At 38.7% G+C, this 22,632-nt stretch overlaps 1 protein-coding gene across 4 annotated transcripts in view; it reads left to right on the forward strand.

Moving 5' to 3' along the window:
* The window catches only part of NUP35 (nucleoporin 35), a 44,151-nt gene that overhangs the window by 17,187 nt on the left and 4,332 nt on the right, over positions 1 to 22,632 (forward strand). For all 4 annotated transcript variants that reach the window (XM_019022791.2, XM_055380355.2, XM_055380354.1 and 1 more), the window contains one exon: positions 16,814 to 16,955. In XM_019022791.2, the coding sequence (XP_018878336.1) occupies positions 16,814 to 16,955 (142 nt within the window). The remainder of the gene's footprint in view (positions 1 to 16,813; positions 16,956 to 22,632) is intronic.

Genomic DNA, 22,632 nt, shown 5'->3' on the forward strand with positions numbered 1-22,632 from the left:
TGGCACCATCTCGGGTCACTGCAACCTCCACCTCCTGGGTTCAAGTGATTCTCCTGCCTCAGCCTCCCGGGTAGCTGGGATTACAGGTGCTCGCCACTGCGCCTGGCTAATTTTTTTTTTTTTTTTGTATTTTTGGTAGAGATGGGGTGTCACCATCTTGGCCAGGCTGGTCTCGAACTCCTGACCTTGTGATCTACCCACCTCGGCCTCCCAAAGTGCTGGGATTAAAGGCTTGAGCCACTGCGCCCGGCCGGCAATAATCTATTTTCTTGCCTTTTCCATTTCTAGAGGCTACTTAACGTTTCTTGGCTTGTGGTTCCCTTCCTCCATCTTCACAGTCAGCAACTTTGTAACTCTTTGACCATTCTTTTGTAGTCATATCTCCCTCTCTCTTTTAAAGACCCTTGTGAATACATTGGGCCCTTCTAGATAATCTAGGATAATCTTTGTATTTTAAGGTCAGTTGATTAGCAGCATTAATTCCACCTGCAACCTTAATTCCCTTTGCCATGTAATGTAACATTCACAGGTTCCAGGGATTAGGTCATGGACATCATTTGGGGACCTACCCAGCTTATTCCACCTACCACTGATAGTTAGGGGGCAAGTAAACTTTACTCAAAAGTCAGTAAGTGAGGGAGGTAGGGAATAGTATTCTAGATGGAGGGAACAGTGTGTCTGGGTGTTCAAGGAAGAATAAGGGGACGGTGACTGAAATGGAGTAAGTGAGGGGGAGAACAGTAGAAAATGAGGTCAGAGAGGAGAGGTAATGGGGGCAGATGTATTACATGGCCCTGTAGGTTATTGTCACAATTGGTCTTTACCCAGAAAAGGTGGAAGACAATAAGGATGAGACTGTTGCTGGGTTCAACTAGTTTGGGAGTAAAAATTAGCTTAGAAGCAAGGAGACAAGTTAGGAGGCTACTTGTAGCAATCTAGGTGAGAGATGATAGTGATAGAAAAAGAAGGCAGGCAAGAAGGGAAATAATACAATAACAGGGAAAGATGGAACATAAGAAACAATAGCAAGACAGTAGATTTTAAACTAAGCAAATCAGGCATGTGCCTGTAGTTCCAGCTACTCGGAAGGCTGAGGCAGGAGGATTGCTTGAGCCCAGGAATTCGAGGCTGCAGTGAGCTGATTTTGTCACTGCACTCCAGCTTGGGTGACAGAACAAGACCCTATCTCAAAAAAAAAAGTAAATAAAAATTAAAAAAAAAAAACTAACCAAATTAACAATTATGTAAAATGTATTAAACACTCTGGTTAAGGCAGGTATTGTCAGAATGGATAACAAAAGGAACACCCAATACAAATTGGATCCTTTGAATCCTCCAAGTCTGAATTTCTTGAGGCAGTCTGTGAGCACTCATTGGCCGTGTCTTTAAAGTCTACATTTCTAGTAAAATATTCTTCAAGGAAACTTAGTCATTTTCTATCACGATGCTCATAATTCTTCCAGCCTCTACCCACTGCCTGATTTCTAAAGCCATTTCCACATTTTTACTTGGGTGTTAACAGCAGCACCTGACTTGTTCCAAAATCTGTACTAGTTTTCTGTAGTTGCCATAACAAATTACGACAAACTTAGTGGTTTAAAACAATACACGTATTATCTTCTGGTTTCTAGAGGTCAGATATCTGGGCTGTTGGTTAGAGCTCAGATGTCAACAGGGCTGTGTTTCTGTCTGGAGGCCTTGGGTATGAATCTGCTTCCAAGCTCCTTCAAGTTGTTGGCAGAATTTAGTTCTGTGTGGTTATAGGAATGAATGAGGTCCCTCTCCTTGCTGGCTGTTACCTTAAGATGTTAACTTCTAGAGGCTGCCCTCACTCCTTGGCTCATGGCTCTCCATCTTCCATCTTCAGATATAGCAATGGCAGATCAATCCTTTGTTATGCTTCATATATCTCTAACTTTACTTTTCTGCCTTCTGCTGGTGATTAGAGCTCATTCGATTTTATCAGGCCCATGAAGATAATCTGAGATAGTTCCTTATTCTAAAGTCAGCTGAGTAGTAACCCTAAGTTCATCTGCAAAGTTCCTTCACAGCAGTACCTGGATTGGTTGATTGGATTACCAATCAGTCAAACCAGGGGACAGAAATCTTGGAGGCCTCTTTAGGCTGGGCGCAGTGGCTCATGCCAGTAATCCCAGCACTTTAGGAGGCTGAGGAGTGCAGCTCACTTGAGGCCAGGAGTTTGAGACCAGGCTGGCCAACATGGGGAAACCCTGTCTCTAGTAAAAATACAAAAATTAGCCAGGCATGGTGGTGCACGCTTGTAATCCCAGCTATTTGGGAGGCTGAGGTGGGAGGATCACTTGAACCTGGGAGGCAGAGGTTGGAGTGAGCTGAGATCGAGCCACTGCACTCCAGCCTGGGTGACAGAGCGAGACTTTGTCTCCAAAAAAAAGAAATCTTGGAGGCCTTTTTAGAAGTTTGTCTACTGTGTATGTCATGATCAAACATCTAGAATGTCACCCTAGTCTTTTCAGCCATGTAACTGAGGTTGAATGTCTAGGAAAATTAGTTCTGAACAGCCTTAAGCTGATCAAACTGTAACAAATAGGTGGATGATGATGCTTTGTTACACACAGAAATAGTGACTATTCAGTTATTTGAGTCATGCCAGGTGCCACTGGCTCATGCCTGTAATCCCGAGGCAGGTGGATCACTTGAGTCCAGGAGTTTTGAGACCAGCCTGGGCAACATAGTGAGATGCCTGTCTCTACAAAAAAAATTTTAAAAATTAGCCTGGCATGGTGGCACACACCTGTAGTCCCAGCCACCTCGGATGCTGGGGTTAGGAGGATCACTTGAGCCTGGGAAGTCAAGGCTGTAGTGAACAGTGATCACACCACTGCATTCCAACCTGGGTGACAGAGTGAGACCTTGTTTCAAAGAAATAATTGAGTCAGTAAGTGATCCCAGGGACATTGAAAATCCAAAAACAGGGCTGAGTGTGGCATGGTGGCACATGCCTATAATTCCAGCGCTATGGAAGGTCAAGGTGGGAAGACCGCTTGAGCCGGGGAGTTTAAGGCTGTAGGCAGCTATGATTGCACCACTGCACGCGAGCCTGGGTGACAGCGAGACCTCAAAGAAAAAAAAAAGGCAAAAACACATAATGTTAAGTAATGTTTTACATTTTAGCGACTCTCTTAGTTGACTGAAAAACATACATTTTAATTTTCCTACCGTTGTCAAGTAGAAAAGCGCATGATTAATGTTAATAAATATCTTTTTGTTAACTTATTTTTTTCTAATATAGTAACTTCTGTGAGGTTTTGTAATTGTAGAAACTATATATGAAAATACAAGAGCTGTGATAGGAAAAATACCTATCATGAATTGGCCACTGGGAGCCACTGCTGCTTCTACTTTGAGTTTAAGGAATTTACACATAGAAAGTCTTAATGGGGTATAAGTGACAAAGAATATTTTTGAAAAGATGACAAGGTGTGGAGACCTATCATGCATGGCCAATGATAGGCAAGAAATAGAAAAAGAGAATTGACAGGAAAATTGAGGGGAAAACCTAGATTTTTCATTTAGAGCTATATATATATATATATATTTTTTTTAGCTCCTGTATTTAGTGTTAAGTGAAGTTTTTTTGGATGATTAGTAAATCTTAGCTTTCTGAGATTGGCAACTTTTATAAAGAGATGTCATGGGATATAATGGCATGACTGCCACTTTATGCTTAGGTTGTTTTTTGCATCCAATAAAGAGGTTGGTGGGTTTATTTTATTTTTTAAACATTCTGTAACTGATGTTAAGATCTTTTTTAGAATATTATTTCTGGTGCAGGAAAACATTGGTCATAAGTCAAAATAGGAAATCTGGATTAAAGAATATAAGAAACTCTTAGTCATGGTATATTACTGCCCCTGGTAAAGAACATTGAATGTGTTTTTTCTACTTTCCCCATCCTCATCCCTCAATATTTTTTTCTGCTGCAATTTAAGTTTTCTTCTGCTTTTCTTCTTCCTTTATATTTTTTATTACTTTTTTTCTTGAGAAGTTCTTTCACTTATATATTAGCTCTCTTCCAAAATGGTAGGTCACTCGTTAATTAACTAGAATCATTATTTGTGTTAGCATATTGTTAACAGGTTAAGCGTGGTATTAAGTGATAGTAGCACTTTATGGCTGCTTTTGTTGATGCAAGGACCTCAGAGTTTTGATAGTGTTCCTGGAAGTGGGGGCCAAAAGGGACTCTTGTTTTTCTGGTTTGGGTTAGGTACTCCTTACATGTGTTCCTTTTAAAGCTCTCTCTGCTTGGCTCTCATCTGTCTTTATTACTTGATTATGAACTCCTTCAAGACAGAGATTTTTCCTGTGTCTTCAGTGTTTACCCATCTCAGAGCTGGGTACAAAGGACCTAACATTAATCCTGTGCTTTTCCACTTGAGACAACAATAAGAAAATTAAAATGTATACTTTTCAGTAGACTAAGAGAGCCGCTAAAATGTAAAACTTTACTTAACATTATGGTTTTACATTTCTTTCTTTTTTATTTTTTTTGAGAAAAGATCTCGCTGTCACCCAGGCTGGAGTGCAGTGGTGCAGTCATAGCTCCCTGCAGCCTTAAACTCCCAGGCTCAAGCAGTCCTCCCACCTCGACCTCCCATAGTGCTGGAATTATAGGCATGTGCCACCATGCCATACCCAGCCCTTTGTAAATGTTTGTTGACTGAATATATTGATGGATATAAGCTGTATAGAGTTGAATGGTGGCCTCCATACAATATGTCCACATCCTAATCACTGGAACCTGTGACTGTTAACTTACATATGATTGAGTTAAGGATTTTCAGAGGGGAGACTCTGAAGGAGAGTTTAAAGAGTTAGGGAGGGAAGGGGACAGAATCCTGGATTGCCTGGATGGCGCCTAAATCCAGTCACAAGGGTCCTTGTAGGTAAAAGGCAGAAAGAAATTTGAAACTGAAGAGGAAGAGAAACATATAGAGGAGAGAGAAGGTGATGTTCAGAAGGGGGCAGAGATTAGAGTGTTGTTTCCAAAGCATGCCATAAGTCACCAAAAGGTGGAGGAGGCAAGCGGCAAGCAGTGGATCCTTCCTTAGAGTCTGCAGCAGGCATGCCACCTTGCCAACAACATAATTTTTGACTTCAGGCCTCCAGAATTTGTGAGAGAATAAATTTCTGTTTTAAGCCATCCAGTTTGTGGTAATTTGTTACAGCAGCCACAGGTAACTAATATATGTAAATATTGTTTTGAGACAATGACATTCCAACACCAGTATCCACTACCAAATAAGAGGATTGGTGTATTTGCATCCAACTTGGCAAGGCATGATTTTTCTTTAATAATACTGAATAAAAACTATCCTTATTCTAGACTATGTAGCTTCTTATTGCTGCTGAACCATATTATCACAAATTAATATCTTAACACAAATTTATTGTGTTACAGTTATGGAGGTCAGAAGTCTGAAGTAGGCCTCAGTGGACTAAAATCAAGATGTTAGCAGGACTGCATTCCTTTCTGGAGGCCCTAGAGGAGAATTTTTTTTTTCTTTTCTAAGTTGTAGAGGCTGTCCACATTCTTTGGTTTATGTCCCCCTACCATCTTCAGAACCACCAGTGTCCAGTGAGTGTTTCTACATTATTATTTTCCTTTCCTCTTCCCCTTTTAAGGACCTTATTGGTTATATTGGGCCTATTTGGATAATCTAGGATAATCTTATTTTTAATTAGTCACCAAAATTTTATTTACTCTCATGTCAGATTAACTATGCTTCCATTGAGTGGTCTCTAATTATGGTGGTGGCAATGTTTATGTTTTAGTCAAAATAATAAATTCAGATGGTTTTAGAAAATTAAATAGAACTTACTGTAATCCCAGCAATTTGGGAGGCCAAGGCGGGTAGATCACCTGAGGTCAGGAGTTCAAGATCATCCTGGCCAACATGGTGAAACCCCATCTCTACAAAAACTACAAGAAATTAGCCAAGCATGGTGGTGGACACTTATAATCCCAGCTACTCAGGAGGCTGAGGCAGGAGAATCACTTGAACTGGGGAGGTGGAAGTGGCAGTGAGCCGAGATCGCACCACTGCACTCCAGCCTGGGCAACGAGAGCAAAACTCCATTCAAAAAAAAAAAAAGGAAAATTAAATAGAACTTTAATACAACAAAATGCAATAATCTTTAACCTTATTATGAACTAGCCAGTCTAGATCTTAGAGCTATTCGTTTTGGAATTTACTATGTCCAAATTAGATGCTATATTAGTTTACTCTTGCCATTGTAACAAATTACCACAAATGTATTGGCTTAAAACACTTTACATTTATTCTCATTTATCCCAAAGTCAGTTTCACTGGGCTAAAGTCAGGGGGTTGATAGGATTACCTCTGGAGATTCTATGGAAAATCAGCTTCCTTATTTTTTTTTTTTTTTTCCTCAGCATCTAGCTGGATTCTCCTTTATGCCTTTTTCCTCCATCTTCAAAGCATATCATTCCATTCCCTGCTTCCATAATCACATAGCCTTCCCTGAAGTAAAATCTCCTACTTCCCTCTTGTAAGGATACTTGTGGTTACATATAGGGCCCACCTGGATAATCTCCCCATCTGAGGATCTGTAATCACATCTGCAAGATCCCTTTTGCCACATAGATAGCATTTGCAGATTTCAGGGATTAGAATGTTGTTATCTTGGAGGGCTGTCATTTAGCCAGCCACGTCGTCATATTGCTAATTCTTAATTTTCAGTTTTTAATTTTGCTATATTTCTCTTAAAGTAATTGAAGATATTGTATTTTCCCCTCATATTATCTGAATATAGTTACATCTAACTTTATTCCTTTGTCAGTGTTTGTACTGTGACTATGTAAATACTGCTGAGTGCTGAACCAATTAATATGATTATTCTTTCTGTAAAACTCTTGATTCTCCTATAGTTAATAATTGTTTTTTTTCTATTAGTCTAATTTTCTATCTGCCATTTGTTCCCTTTATTTTAAGCAAACATTCTGCTGCTATGGTACATATCTATTTTAGTACACTCACTTTTCAAGCACATTTTTCTTTGTTTTAAATTGAGAATTTCTCTCTCTTAGCCTCTGTCTTGATTTCTTGTTTTGGTATGGTGTATGACAATCATCCTAGGACTTGCATGTTTGTAGTGTTGAGTTCTTTTTCCTAGAAAGCATGCCTCCCTCTTTATGTCCTGATTTTGGTGAAGAACATATTTAAGTAGCTTTCTAAAAAAGCTTGCTTAGGAAGTAAAAATTTAAAACCTCATGTCAGAAATGCTTTTTTTAGTCTTCACACTTGATCGATAGTGTATGTCGGTGGGTAGGTTGGAATTTTGGAGGCATCATTCCATTGTCTTCTGCCTTCCAGTGTTCTGTGGAAGCCATTTGTGATGATGATTCCTGAGTATTTTTACGTGACCTGTTTTCCAGAATTTATGATATCTCTATGGTTGGTATTCTCAATTTTGCAAATGTGACTTGGTGTGGAACTTTTTCATTTGTTTTGCTGGGGAATTGATGGATCCTTTGCATCAAGATGCTTATATTCTTCAGTTCTGGGAAACTTCCCTGTATTATTTGTTTGATAATTGCTTTCTCTCTGCTTTCTCTGTTCCGTTTTTTGGAATTGCTTGTTTGTGTGTTGCATTACTGCAGAGATTTCTAATTATTTTTTCCCTTTTATGTTATCATTTATATCTGTATGCTACTTTCTGAGAGATTTTCTCAAATTTTGTGTGTTTTCTTTTTTTTTTTGGTGGGGGGTGGTGGGTGCTTTTGCTTTTGTTTTGAGATGGAGTTTTGCTTTGTTGCCCAGGCTGGAGTGTAGTGGCGCAATCTCGGCTCGCTGCAAACTGCCTCCCCAGGTTCAAGTGATTCTTCTGCCTCAGCCTCCCAAGTAGCTGGGACTACAGATGTGCACCACATGCTGGGCTAATTTTTTGTATTTTTAGTAGAGACAGCGTTTCACCATGTTGGCCAGGCTGGTCTCGAACTCCTGACCTCAAGTGATCCACCTGCATCAGCTTCCCAAAGTGCTGGGACTACAGGTGTGAGCCACCGTGCCCCACCATCTCAGTTTTTTATTTTCTCTGTCATTTTAATTCCAGGAACCTTTTTGTTGTTGTCCTTTGAATGTACGTAGAAATATAGCATTCTCTTCTCTCAGCTGGGTGTGGTGGCTCACGCCTGTAATCCCAGCACTTTGGGAGGCCGAGGCGGGTGGATCACGAGATCAGGAGATCGAGACCGTCCTAGCTAACAAGGTGAAACACCGTCTCTACTAAAAATACAAAAAATTAGCTGGGCGTGGTTGCAGGCGCCTGTAGTCCCAGCTACTCGGGAGGCTGAGGCAGGAGAATGGCCTGAACCCGGGAGGCGGAGCTTGCAGTGAGCTGAGATCGAGCCACTGAACTCCAGCCTGGGTGACAGAGCGAGACTCCATCTCAAAAAAAAAAAAAAAAGAAAAGAAATATAGCATTCTGTTCTTTCATAGGTAAAATGTCCTAGCAGTGAGGTTAATAGCAGTCTTTTTTATTCTTGCTCTTATTGTCTCGTCTCTTCTAGTTCTTGGTATTTTTTTTTTCACCCCTCTATCATTGCTGGTGAGCAAATATTTATCAAATGAGGCACTAAAAGCTATTTGGAATAAGTGTGTGCATAGGGTTCAGTATTGGCAGCAGGGTAGAATTGATAGAGAGGAGCTGTTGTATATCTTACTGGGCTTCACTTTTAAGTGTTCCCAAAGAAGAATCTTTTAATACTCAGCCTTATGCCTAAGCTGGTGTTCTGAATATGGGCAGGGGCAAATCTCCTTTTCAATGTGCAGATTTTCACTTAATCTCCTTACAGTTGTCTTCTGCTGTCAGACTCATTGAGTTTTGAGCTGTTTAGGTTCCTTTTCTCCAGAGACAAAATCTTTGGTCTTTTGAGGGTGGATTGGGAAAGTGACAGTTATCTGGCTGCCTGGGATAAGGAGAGGCCTGGACTCTAAGCCCTTATTATATACTTTACACTAGTTTTCCTTAAGTTCAGTCAGGAGTTTTTCACAGTATCATTGGTCCCCAAAACCTGACACTTTTTTAGAGTGTCTGTCAGTAGGGGTTTGCAAGGGATTATAAGTGAATACAGGGTTCAGTTCACCATGCTTGATTGGACATTGTACCATTCAATATGATTTTTCGGTATAATGTGTGTGCCATACTGCAAAGTCTGATTAAATAGTCCTTATAAGATTATCCTTACTTCAGATACTAGCTGTTAAGTTTGGGATGATCACTTTAGACCGGCTGTCTGTAAATCAAGAGGTTCCCAAGGCTGCTTGTAATGTTTGGTAGTTTACTAGAAAGACTCACAACCTCACTGAAAGTGCTGTGCTCATGGTTACAGTTTTATTACAGCAAAAAGAAACAAATTAGAGCCAGCCAAAGGAAGACACATAGGGTGACGTTGGAAACGGTTCCAAATGTGAAGCTTCCTTTCCATTGTCTTCAGGGAGATGTGTTATCCTCCCAGTGTCAATGTATGGCAATATACATGGAGTACTACCAACTAGGGAAGCTCACTGGAGCATCTATGTCCACAGTTTTTATTGGAGTTTCATTACATAGGCATGATTGAATTACCAATCAGGTGGTTGAGTTCAGTCTCCAGTCTTCCTCCTCTTGTTGAGCAGAGACCAAATCCCTTATTACATATTGTGCTACTTTGTTTCATGATAAGAAGTTAACACTGCCAGGAACCTCTTTTTTCCAAGTTTCATTTGGCTCATATCTATTTAAAATTTACTAGTCTTTTAATTTCTTTTGTTTTCATTTAGGTTAGTGGTCTATTTTGAAATAATTGAATCTTTCTTTTAATTGAAGACATTTTCATAAAGAGTAATAAGGTCTTTTGCCCTCTGCTTTAATCCAGTTTTAGGAAGAATGTTTGAATAGTGATTTACTCAGGGAGACACATTGCAGTCCGATTTGATGTGGTTTGATAGGCACACTTTATTTTCATCTCACAAAGCATGGCATGTGGGCACCAGAAGTCTGATTGAAAGGAAGTAAAATCAGTGGAGCAATTAAACATTAACTAGGTGGGGGGCAATTATGCTTAAGTTATGTAAATAGTTTTAGATTATGTATAAGTAATTATATTTTTCAGAGTAGTTGACAGGGCAAAAATTAGATTGCTTATTCGTTTGAGACTTATTTTTGATTTGTTTTATTTTTAAAGGTTGTAATGGTTGTCACAATTCGAACCTTCATTTAATTTCTTGCTTGAAGGTTATTACATGATGTAGCATAACTAAATTTTATCTTCATAATGGTAATACTCGTAGACCGTAGAAAATTTGGATTGGCTTCAGATTAAATGCCTTTTACTGTCTTCAGTTTGTTAATGGAATGTCTTTGTAGTAACTAAAATTAGTTAAGAGTATCTTTTGTATAAATATATGCTTCCACTTACTAAAGCAATAGTTGGTAACTTAGTTGGTAAGTAGATTCTTAAAAATATAACAGCACTTGTCAAAGTGGGATGTTTCATTTTAAATCAGACTTATTTTAGAAATGTATTGAACAGGTTGAATATCCCTTAGCAGAACTGCTTAGGACCAGAAGAGTTTCAGATTTTGGAATATTTGCATTATACTTATCAGTTGAGCATTGAAAATCTGAAATTTCCTTTGAATGTTATGCTGGTGCTCCAAAAGTTACACGTTTTGGAACATTTTGGATTTTGTATTTACAGATTTGGGATACTTAGCCTATACCTATTAAATGCTTCTGTGGTGATGAGGGAAGTAAATTGTTAAATGTATTATAGGATGATGTACTTTAGTATTCCTCCACATGTACCCCATACATTTGTACAAATAAAAAGCTATCCAGTATAGTTGAAGATTACCTGAAAGAGAATTTTAAAAAGTTTAATAAATATTACTTAGTTATTACATCTATAATGAACCTTAACACAAGACTTAGGTGTTACTCCAACAATAAAATGGGACAATAGACAAGAACTTTAAAAAGTTAACTGTTGTTAGTAATACATAACTTCAATTACAGCACAAATATTAATTTATAAAGTCAAGTCTAACAGACTTCTAGGAATGATGTCCATGTCTTGCCTCCAAATGATATCAAAACAAAAAACTACAGCCTGGACAGGATCAAAAGAGTTATCAAGTAAAAACTACAATGCAATAATATCATTCTAACTGAAGAGAAAAAATATAATCACTTAAGAATTTCAAAAATCTGCTGTGCATGGTAGCTCACGCTTGTAATTGCAGCACTTTGGGAGGCCAAGGCAGGCGGATCACCTGAGGTCAGGAGTTCGAGACCAGCCTGGCCAACCTGGTGAAACCTCGTCTCTATTAAAAATACAAAAATTAACTGGGTGTGGTGGCACACACCTGTAATCCCAACTACTCCAGAAGCTGAGACAGGAGAAACGCTTGAACCCAGGAGGCGGAGGTTGCAGTGGGCTGAGATCGCGCCACTGCACTCCAGCCTGGGCAATAGAGTGAGACTCTGTCTCAAAAAAAAAAGTATTTCAAAAATCTTACTTCTTTAGGGTTGCTAAACAATTTGAGTTCCTAGACTCCTTTGAATTCAAATTTAGAAACTAGAACTAATCTAATTTAACCTATTAATGTACACTTTCCTTTAGGAAAAATATTTTTCAGATCACCTCACATCTATTAAGCTTATTGAAGAATATATTTTATCCAGAACACTATTCTAGACCTTACTAGACAACAAGATGTTCAAATAGTAGTGCTATTTTGAGTTCTACAAATCTCCAAACCGCTTTCTGTTGAGGCTGAACTAATTTACAGTCCCACCAACAGCATATAAGGGTTCCCTCTGCAGCCTCATCAACATTCTTACATTCTTATTTTTTGACCTTTTTTTTTTTAAGTTGGAGTCTCACTGTCACCCAGGCTGGAGTGAAGTGGCTCGATGTTGGCTCACTGCAACCTCTACTCCCCGGGTTTGAGCGATTCTCTTGTCTCAGCTTCCCGAGTAGCTGGGACTACAGGCACCTGCCACCATGCCTGGCTAGTTTTTGTATTTTTAGTAGAGATGGGGTTTCGCCATGTTGTCCAGGCTTGTCTCGAACTCGTGACCTCAGGTGATCCAAACGCCTTGGCCTCCCAAAGTGCTAGGATTTCAGATGTGAGCCACTGCACTTGGCCTATTTTTTGACTTTTTAATAGTAGCCATTTTGATTGGTGGGAGATGGTATCACATTGTGGTTTTGAATTGCAGTCTCTGATGATTAGTGACATTGAACATTTTTTCGTGTTTGTCGGTCACCTGCATGTCTTCTTTTGAGAAGTGCCTGTTCATGTCCTTTGCCCACTTTTTAATGTTTTTTTCTTGTTAATTTAAGTTCCTTACAGATGCCTTTGTTGGATGCATACTTTGCACATGTTTTCTCCTATTCTGTAGGTTGTTGATTTATTCTTTTAATAGTTTCTTTTGTGTGCAGGAAGTCATTAGTTTAATTAGGTCCAACTTGTCAATCTTTGTTTTTGTTGTATTTGCTTTTGTGATATGAGTCGTAAAGTCTTTGCCTAGGCCAATGTCCAGAAGAGGTTTTTCAAGGTTTTCTTTTAGAATTTTTGTAGTTTGAGGTCTTACATTTAAGTCTTCAATTCATCTTGAGTTAATTTTTTTATATGGTGAGAGGCAGGCTGCATATGGTTAGCTAGTTTTCCTTGCACCATCTATTGAATAAGGCATCCTTTATCCATTTTTTTATTTTTGCCAACTTTGTCGAAGATCCATTGTTTGTAGGTGTGTGACTTTGTTTCTGGGTTCTCCATTCTGTTTCATTGGTCTGTGTACCTATTTTGGTACCAGTACCATACTGTTTTGGTTACTGTAGTCCCATAGTTTGAAGTCAGGTAATATGATGCTGCTGGCTTTGTACTTTTTGCTTAGGATTGCTTTGGCTATTTGGGCTCTTCTTGCTTCCCTGTGAATTTTAGAATAGTTTTTTATAATTCTGTGAAAAATGATGTTGGTTATTTGATAGGAATTGTGTTGAATTCCTTTGGGCAATATGGTCATTTTAATGATGCTGATTCTTCTAATCTATGAGCGTGGAATGTTTTTCCATTCGTGTCATCTGTGATTTCTTTCATCAGTGCTTTGTAGTTCTCCTTGTAGAGATTTTTCACCTCCTGGGTTAGATGTATTCCTAGGTATTTTAATTTTTTATTTTTTTGATATGTGGCTATTGTAAATGGGATTACATTTTTGATTTGGTTCTCAGCTTGAATGTTATTGGTGTATAGAAATGCTACTGATTTTTATGAATACTTTTTTAAGCACTCGCTTATGAGTGAGCATATGTGATGTTTGTCTTTCTGTGCCTGGGTTGTTTCACTGAAGATACTGACTTCCAGTTCCATCCATGTTGCTGCAAAATTGATTCCTTTCCTTTTAATGGCTGAATAATATTCCGTTGTATATATACACCACATTTTCTTTATTCATTCACCCATTGTTGAACCCTTAGTTGATTCCATATCTTTGCTATTGTGAATAGTGCTGTGATAAACTTATGAGTCCAGCTATCTTTTTGTTATATTATTTCTTTTCCTTTGGTTAGATACCCAGTAAGAGAAATTGTTGGATTGAATGGTAGTTCTATTTTTAGTTCTTTGAGAAATCTCCATACAGCTTTCTATAGAGGTTGTACTAATTTACGTTCTCACCAACAGTGTATGAGTTCTCTTTTCTCTGCATCCTTGCCAGCATCTGTTTGTTTTTTTGTTTAACAATAGCCATTCTGACTAGGGTAAGGTGATGATGTAGTTTTGAATTGCATTTCTGTGATGATTAGTGATGTTGAGCATTTTTTCATATACCTCTTAGCCATTTGTATGTCTTTTGAAAAATGTCTGTTCATGTTCTTTGCCCACTTCTTTAACAGGTTATTTTTATCAAATATATCTATAGATATATTTTGAGATGGAGTCTTAAACTCTGTCATTTAGGTTGGAGTGCAGTGGCATGATCTTGGCTCACTGTAACCTCCACCTCCCAGGCTCAAGTGATCCTTCCATCTCAGCCTCTCAAATAGCTGGGACCACAGGCACACACCACTACGCCCAGCTAATTTTTTGTATTTTTAGTAGAGATAGGGTTTTGCCATGTTGCCCAGGCTGGTCTTGAACTCCTAACTTGGCCTCCCAAAGCTCTGGGATTACAGTCATGAGCCACAGTGCAAAGCCAAGCTTTTTATCACAGTAGCTTTTCCCCCCACCTTCTATAGATAATCTTTTTTGTTTCTTAAGAACATACTTGGAGAAATCCATGTGACTATAAACACTTTGGAATGAGTTAGGATGGTTTTCAACTCATTTGGGAATTAAGGATAAATGCAAGTCAGGAGATATATACAATAGTTAGAATATGTTAAGTAGCCTCTAGAAAATCAATAAAAATGGAGCATGACTCATGCGCATTGACCTGTAGAACAGTGGTTCTCAAACACCTTAGTTTTGTAGTTTTTACCTTGTTTATACTCTTAAAAATTAAAGAGCTTTTGTTTATATAGATTATAGCTATCAATATTTACTGCATTCAAAATTAAAACAAAATTTAAAATTTAAGTATTAACTCATTTAAAAATAAAGCTATTTCATATAAACATAATCTTTTTTGAAGTGAACAGTAACTATTTTCTAAAGAAAAAAAGATTTGCAGGAAGAGTGACATTGTTTTTGTTTTAAAAATCTTTTTAGTGTCTGGCTTAATAAAATACCTGTGAATTCTCATGAATCTGCTTCTCTGTTCAACCTGAGTCTGTTGAATCACATGAAGTTGCCCCTGGAAAACTCCATTGTACACTAATAAGAGACTGAGAAAAAGGCAAATGAAACTTCATGTTTTTGTGAAAATAATTTTGAGTTGGCTGATCTCATGAGAGAGTCCTGGGGGAGCCAAGAATCTCCAGACCACACTTGTAGTACCGCCACAGGAAATAAACATGTTAACTAGATTACTGCCTCCGAGCTCATGCTTTGGATTCCGATTGCCTGGATTGGAATTCCAACTAACCTTCTGGATGTTATTTAATATTATCCTGTTTCCTAATTTGTTAAATGGACTAATTGGACCTTTTGTAGGATTGTTAGAATTAAATAAAATTACACTTGTAAAGTGTAATAATCACTTAATAAAATGCTACCTTTTTTTTTTTTATTATTATTTTTTTGAGACAGAGTCTCTCTGTCACCCAGGCTGTAATGCAGTGGTGCTATCTCAGCTCACTGCAACCTCTGCCTCCCGGGTTCAAGCGATTCTCCTGCCTCAGCCTTGAGAGGAGCTGGGATTACAGGCATGCACCACCACACCTGGCTAATTTTTGTGTTTTTAGTAGAGATGGGGTTTCACCATGTTGGCCAAGCCGGTCACAAACTCCTGACGTCATGATCCGCTCGCCTTGGCCTCCCAAAATGTTGGGATGACAGGCGTGAGCCACTGGCCTGGCCCTTAAAATGCTACCTTTTACTATCAAAGTTTTAGTCCTGTTATGTCACGCTTGCTCAGATTTTTCTGTTGGTTTTCTACCTCGCTTAGAGCTTTAGCTTTTACAGTGGCTTTATAAGGTATTTCTTCATGATCCGGCATATTGCTGCCTCTCTGCTCTCATCTCCTTGTTCTCATCTCACATCCCCCTCACTGTGCAAACAGTGGCCTTCTTGCGTTCATGTAAGATCAGTCATGTCTTTCCTCATGGCCTTTGTTTTGTTATTTTCTCCACAAAATGTTCACTTCTTCAAATATTGTTTTGCTTCCCTTGTCCTTCAGGTTTTTGCTTTAACGCACCTCAGTGAAATCCTTTTTCATTTAACCCACCCACACAAATTGGCCCTGTCTCCCTTCTCTGCTTTATTTTTTTTTCTCTGTAGGATTTTTAGTTTTGTAGCACATTAAGTATTTACTTATTTGTCTCTCTTTCTCTAGAATGTAGGCTCCAATAGGGATGGATTTTTTGTTTTTATTTGTCTAATGTGTTTACTGCTATACCTTCAATACCTAGGTTGATGCTTGGTGCATATTTAAGTGCTGAAAAAATATGTTTTGAATGAGTAAATCATTATTGCTACTGTGAAGATGAAAGGGAAATAGTCTTTGCTTCTCACAAATGTATAGCCTTAATTGGACATTGCTTCTGAGATAAAATGAACTTTATAAAGTGTTTAGCATGGCATGTTGGACACACAGAAGTACTCAGTTGGTGGCTGTTACTGAAGAATAAGAAATAAAAGGATAAGACATTTTAGAAAGAAATGACCTGAATAAAAGAAAATTGCATTCACATTTTAAGGGGTAGGGTAGATATTGTTTAGTGCATACTGGAAAAGTAAGGTTGCAACTGTATAGCTGAGGCCAAGGCATTCGGATTTTGTTCTGTGGGTAATACATTTTTACATGTTCTTAAGGCAGAGGTGCTGTGATGAAAGTGGTAGGTTTGGAAGATGAAACCAACAGAAGTCTTTGAGGTTGCCTGGGATATCCTTCTGGTGTCAGCTTAACCAGACATGCTTAATAAAACATTTAGATAATTTATCATACATAATAAAACATTTGCAGAATTATAAACTATGCCCAATTATTACTTCCTCTAATTGTATGGTAGCATGAAATTGCTATTTGACCACAGTTGTATGTTTTGAACTGTTTATGTAATTGCCAACTTTATTAGACTTTATCATTTAAAACTAAGATTTTTGATTTAGAATCAATCGAGGTGTTTACACTGGCAACTAACTTGCTAAATATACTAATATAGGGCAAAGTATGTTTAGTCCAGCAAGTATCGGTCAGCCACGAAAGACGACATTATCTCCTGCCCAGTTGGATCCTTTTTATACTCAAGGAGATTCTTTGACTTCAGAAGATCACCTCGATGACTCTTGGGTGACTGTATTTGGGTAAGGTTTGCAGATCATTTGCCTTTTAAAAATCCCACCCTAACATTTTATAATGAATATAATCAAACATACAGTAAAATGGAAAGAAGTGCATAGCAAACACCCATATTACTACCACCTAGGTTCTGTGGTTAACAGTTTGCTACATTTGCTTTGTCATTTATCCATCTATCAATTCATTCTTTTTGTTGGTACATTTCATAATAAGTTGTAGACATCAATACATATTACCCTGACACTTGAGCATGCATGTCATTAACTAGAGTTTGATATTTGTTTGTAGTTTTTTTTAATCATTTGTCTGTTTATTTCTTCCCAAATTATTTTCTCTCAAGCATATTTGCTAGATGGAACACAGTTGTCCCTTTAGACTTAGGGAACTCCTTCCCCTTTTTCTAGTGACTGGTTCTCTACATCTAGTGGAATTCACCAGTTTTGAATTAACAGAATGAACATTTACAAACACACACACACACACACACACACACACACACACACACACACACGTCACAGGGTTGATACTTTCTAGTCCACAAAATATTGAATATTAATAGAAACAGAGTATGACAGTCCTTGTTACATTTTTGAATAGATTTTTAGGTTCAAAAAAAACTTTAAAATGCCTTTTTTTAAAAAAAAATTTTTTTTATTTCCAGAGGTTTTTGGGGAACAGGTGGTATTTGGTTACATGAGTAAGTTCTTTACATGATTCGTGAGACTTTGGGGCACCCATCTCCTGAGCAGTATACACTGAACCCAATTTGTAGTCTATCCGTCACCCCTTTCCCACCCTTTCCCCCAAGTCCCCAAAGTCCATTGCATCATTCTTATGCTTTTGCATCATCATAGCTTAGCTCCCACTTATAAGTGAGAACATACGATGTTTGGTTTTCCATTCCTAGGTTACTTCACTTAGAATAAGTGAGTTACTTTACTTAGAATAATTTGCAGTCCCATTCAGGTTGCTGCAAATGCCATTAATTAATTCCTTTTTACTGCTGAGTATTCCATTTTGTATGTATATATATCTATCACAGTAAAACTCCTTAGAGATCATATTGTATAATGTTTTATTTTACAGGTGAGGAAACTGAGGTGTAGGCAGATTAAGTGATTTATTCAGCAGTTCACATCTAGTTATTATTAGCAAAGCTCCAGCAAAAACTTGGGTCTTTTGATATTCAAGCTGATATTTACACTCTACAAAAATATAAAGTTTGTTTCTGAAAGTATGATTTGCCATACTGTATTAGTCTGTATTCATGCTGATAAAGACATATCCGAGACTGGAAAGAAAAAGAGGTTTAATTGGACTTAGGGTTCCATGGCTGGACAGGCCTCAGAATCATGGTGGGAGGTGAAAGACACTTCTTACATGACGGTGTCAAGAGAAAATGAGGAAGAAGCAAAAGCGGAAGCCCCTGATAAACCCATCAGATCTCGTGAGACTTACTCATTATCATGAGAATAGCACAGGAAAGACTGGCCCCCATGAATCAATTACCTCTCCCTGGGTTCCTCCCACAACACATGGGAATTCCGGGAGATATAATTTGAGTTGAGACGTGGGTGGAGACACAGCCAAACCATTTCATTTCATCCTTGGCCCCTCTAAATCTCATGTCCTCACCTTTCAAAACCAATCATGGTTTCTCAACACACCCCTGAAAGTCTTATTTCAGCATTAACCCAAAAGTCCACAGTCCCAAGTCTCATCTGAGTTAAGGCAAGTCCCTTCCACCTATGAGCCTGTAAAATCAAAAGCAAGATAGTTATTTCCTGGATACAGTGGGGTTATAGGAATTGGGTAAATACAGCCATTCCAAATGGGAGAAATTGGCCAAAACAGAGGGGTTATAGGCCCCATGCAAGTTCAAAATCCAGAGGGGCAGTCAAATTTTAAAGCTCCAAAATGATCTCCTTTGACTTCCTGGTCTCACATCCAGGTCATGCTGATGTAAGAGGTGGGTTCCCATGGTCTTGGGCAGCTCCGCCCCTGTGGCTTTGCAGGGTACAGCCTCCCTCCTGGCTGTTTTCCCGTGCTGGCATTGAGTGTGTGGGTTTTCCAGGCACAGAGTGCAAGCTGTCAGTGGATCTACCATTCTGGGGACTGGAGGATGGTGGCCCTCTTCTCACAGAGCCACTAGGCAGTGTCCCAGTAGGGACCCTGTGTGGGAGCTTTGACCCCACAGTTCCCTTCCGCACTGCCCTAGCAGAGGTTCTCCATGAGGGCCCCACCCCTGCAGCACAATTTTGCCTGGGCATCCAGGTATTTCCATACATCTTCTGAAATCTAGGTGAAGGTTCCCAAACCTCAATTCTTGACTTCTGTACACCCACAGGCTCAATACCGTGTGGAAGCTGCCAAGGCTTGGGGCTTCCGCTCTCTGAAGCCACAGCCCAGGCTCTACATTGTCCCCTTTCAGCCACGGCTGGAGGGGCTGGGACACAGGGCACCAAGTCCCTAGTCTGCACACAGCACGGGGACCCTGGGCCTGGACCACAAAACCGCTTTTTCCTCCTGGGCCTCCAGGCCTGTGATGGGATTGGCTGTCTTGAAGGGCTCTGACATGTCCTAGAGACATTTTCCCCATGCTCTTGGGCATTAACATTAGGCTCCTTTCTAGCTATGCAAATTTCTGCAGCTAGCTTGAATTTCTCCTCAGAAAATGAGTTTTCCTTTTCTACTGCGTTGTCAGGCTGCAAATTTTCTGAACTTTTATGCTGTGTTTCCCCTTTAAAATGGAAGGCTTTTAATAGCACTCAAGTCACCTTTTGAATGCTTTGCTGCTTAGAAATTTCTTCCACCAGATACCTTAAATCATCTCCTTCAAGTTCAAAGTTCCACAAATCTCTAGGGTGGGGCAAAATGCCACCAGTCTCTTTGCTAAAACATAACAAGAGTCACCTTTGCTCCAGTCCCCAACAAGTTCCTCATCTCCATCTGAGACCACCTCAGCTTGGAACTTATTGTTCATATCACTATCAGCATTTTTGTCAAAGCCATTCAACAAGTCTCTGGGAGGTTCCAAACTTCCCACGTTTTCTTCTGAGCTTTCCAAACTGTTCCAACCTCTGCCTATTACCCAGTTCCAATGTCACTTCCACATTTTTGGGTATCTTTTCAGCAATGCCCCACTCTACTGATACCAATTACTGTATTAGTCCGTTTTCATGCTGCTGATAAAGACATACCTGAGACAGGGAAGAAAAAGAGGTTTAATTGGACTTAACAGTTCCACATGGCTGGGGAGGCCTCAGAATCATGGCAGGAGGCAAAAGGTACTTACACAGTGACAGCAAGAGAAAATGAGGAAGCAAAAGCGGAAGCCCCTGATAAACCCATCAGATCTTGTGAGACTTACTCACTATCATGAGAATAGCATAGGAAAGACCAGCCACCATGTTTCAATTACCTCTCTCAGGTCCCTCTCACAACACATGGGAATTCTGGGAGATACATTTCAAGTTGAGATTTGGTTGGAGACACAGCCGAACTGTATCACATGCTGATACTGGAATGTATCTATTATATATTTTTTGGGATTAAAAAACATAAAAATAACACATGAGCTCCTTGAAGGAAGAAAGGTGCATAGTAAATGTTTAGTGGATTTTATGTATTCAGTTTATTTAAAATTAAAAATTCAAAAGGTATGTAAGAATGTACAATGAAGTTTTCCCTTTTGCTTTTGTCGCAAGCTAGTTTTCCTCCTCTTTAAGGCAGTGATTGCCATCTGTTTTTTGTGTATGTTTCCAGAGAGATTTTATGTGTTATTGATTTCTATTTGGGTAAAAAGCGGGTCATTGCATTCCGTTGTTCTCTAGAAAGTCCATACTCAGTCCTATATCCATAGCAGTTGGGCTGGTGTGTTTTTTTTCTTCTTCTTCTTTTACATTTACATTTTTATAGTCTCTCATAAAATGGCTTTTTTTTTTTTTTTTTGAGACAATCTCTCTGTTATCTAGGCTGGAGTACAGTGGCATGATCATAGCTCACTGCAGCCTCCAATTCCTGGCCTCAGGCAATCCTTCTACCTCAGCCTCATGAGTAGTTGGGGTAACAGGCATGAGCCAGCTTGGCTGCATGTTTTTGAAAATAGGTACCCACTCTTAAATCTGTTTTTCAGGCTCAGTAGTTTAAGATTTCCAGTAATTAGATAAATTACTTGAGGCACTCCTAGTATTTTTTCGTATTTCAGACATTAACTCTCCCAGCTGTTTATTTTTTTACTTTTGTGTTTTAATAACCCTCTATGACTTTAATTTCAAGAACTGAAGCATTCTCTTTTAAGGGATAAAGTATTTTATTTTGATCATTTATGGGGAAGTACCTCTAAAGGATGCATTATATATGTTCTTTGGTAGTTTAACTTTTTCCTACTGACTTAGGGTTATGAAATACTCATTGTTTTGGATGATTCTGCTGTAGAGTACTAGAATGTAAGTTTCTACTCAAAGTGGTCCAAGAGTTGTAGAATTATGTTTTATTTCTTAAGTACTTCCCTCACTTGCAGCCATTCTTTCTTCTTTTCATTTTTGTTTTATCTCTGCCCTGTAGGCACCCAGCCTATTTGTTGTTTTTCTTTGTGGTTAGAAATTTCATGTCCAGATTTTATACAAATGAATTTTCAGTTCTGATTGCAGTGAATATTTTACTCATATAGATTTTATTTAATTAATTAATTTATTTTGAGATGAGGTCTTACTCTGTCACCCGGCTGGAGTGCAGTGGCACGATCTCGGCGAATTGCAACCTTTCCTTCCCAGGTTCAAGCGATACTTCTGCCTCAGCCGCCTGAGTAGCTGGGACTACAGGCGCCCGCCACCATGCCCAGCTGATTTTTTGTATTTTTAGTAGAGGCGGGGTTTCACCAGGTTGGCCAGCCTGGTCTCGAACTCCTGACCTCAAGTGATCCACCCACCTCGGCCTCCCAAAGTGCTGGTTGGTATTACAGGTGTGAGCCATCGTGCCCAGCCTCACATAGATTTTTAATGTGTTTGGTTTCTGATTTATTTTTGAGACTCGAATTTTTTTTTTTCTTTAGGGTTCTAATTCAGTCTTCAGATAACTGAAGTTAGATAGCCATTTCTATGCTATTGGTAGTGGTTATTGTTTTCAAATTGAAAACAGCTTTATTGTTAAGACTATAAAAGAATAATATGTCATTGTAAAATATCCAAACCATACAGAACTTTATAAAGAAGAAAGTAAAAATTACTTAGAATTTTCTCATGCAGAGATATGGCTAATCAAATTTTGGTAACTGTCCTTTTAAGTGATTCTATACCATAAATATTGATGCTGAATTTTCTCTTTGTTATGAAACTAAATTTCAGAATTTTTAAGTGATGCTCAGTGTATAATGATTCGTTTATAATTTAAAATTCTTTATCTTTTCATAACCATAGTATACCTAAATATATTACATATTAACGTACACATATTGAAATAAATTATATATAGAACTGCAACTTTATAGTTTTTTTCTAAGACCTGGATAATGGCAATGAGAGTAGCATTTTTAGAGATTTCAGAGGTAGAAACTGAGGATGGAGAAGAATGGCAGGATAAGACTAAGTTTAAGGTATTTGCTTTTGAGTGACTAGTCACTGACAGAATTAGCCCATATCGGGGAAAACAGGATGATCAGCACTCTCCTGTTAATGTTCTAGA

Source organism: Gorilla gorilla, chromosome 11 (assembly GCF_029281585.2).
Source record: "Gorilla gorilla gorilla isolate KB3781 chromosome 11, NHGRI_mGorGor1-v2.1_pri, whole genome shotgun sequence".
Taxonomy (NCBI): domain Eukaryota; kingdom Metazoa; phylum Chordata; class Mammalia; order Primates; family Hominidae; genus Gorilla; species Gorilla gorilla.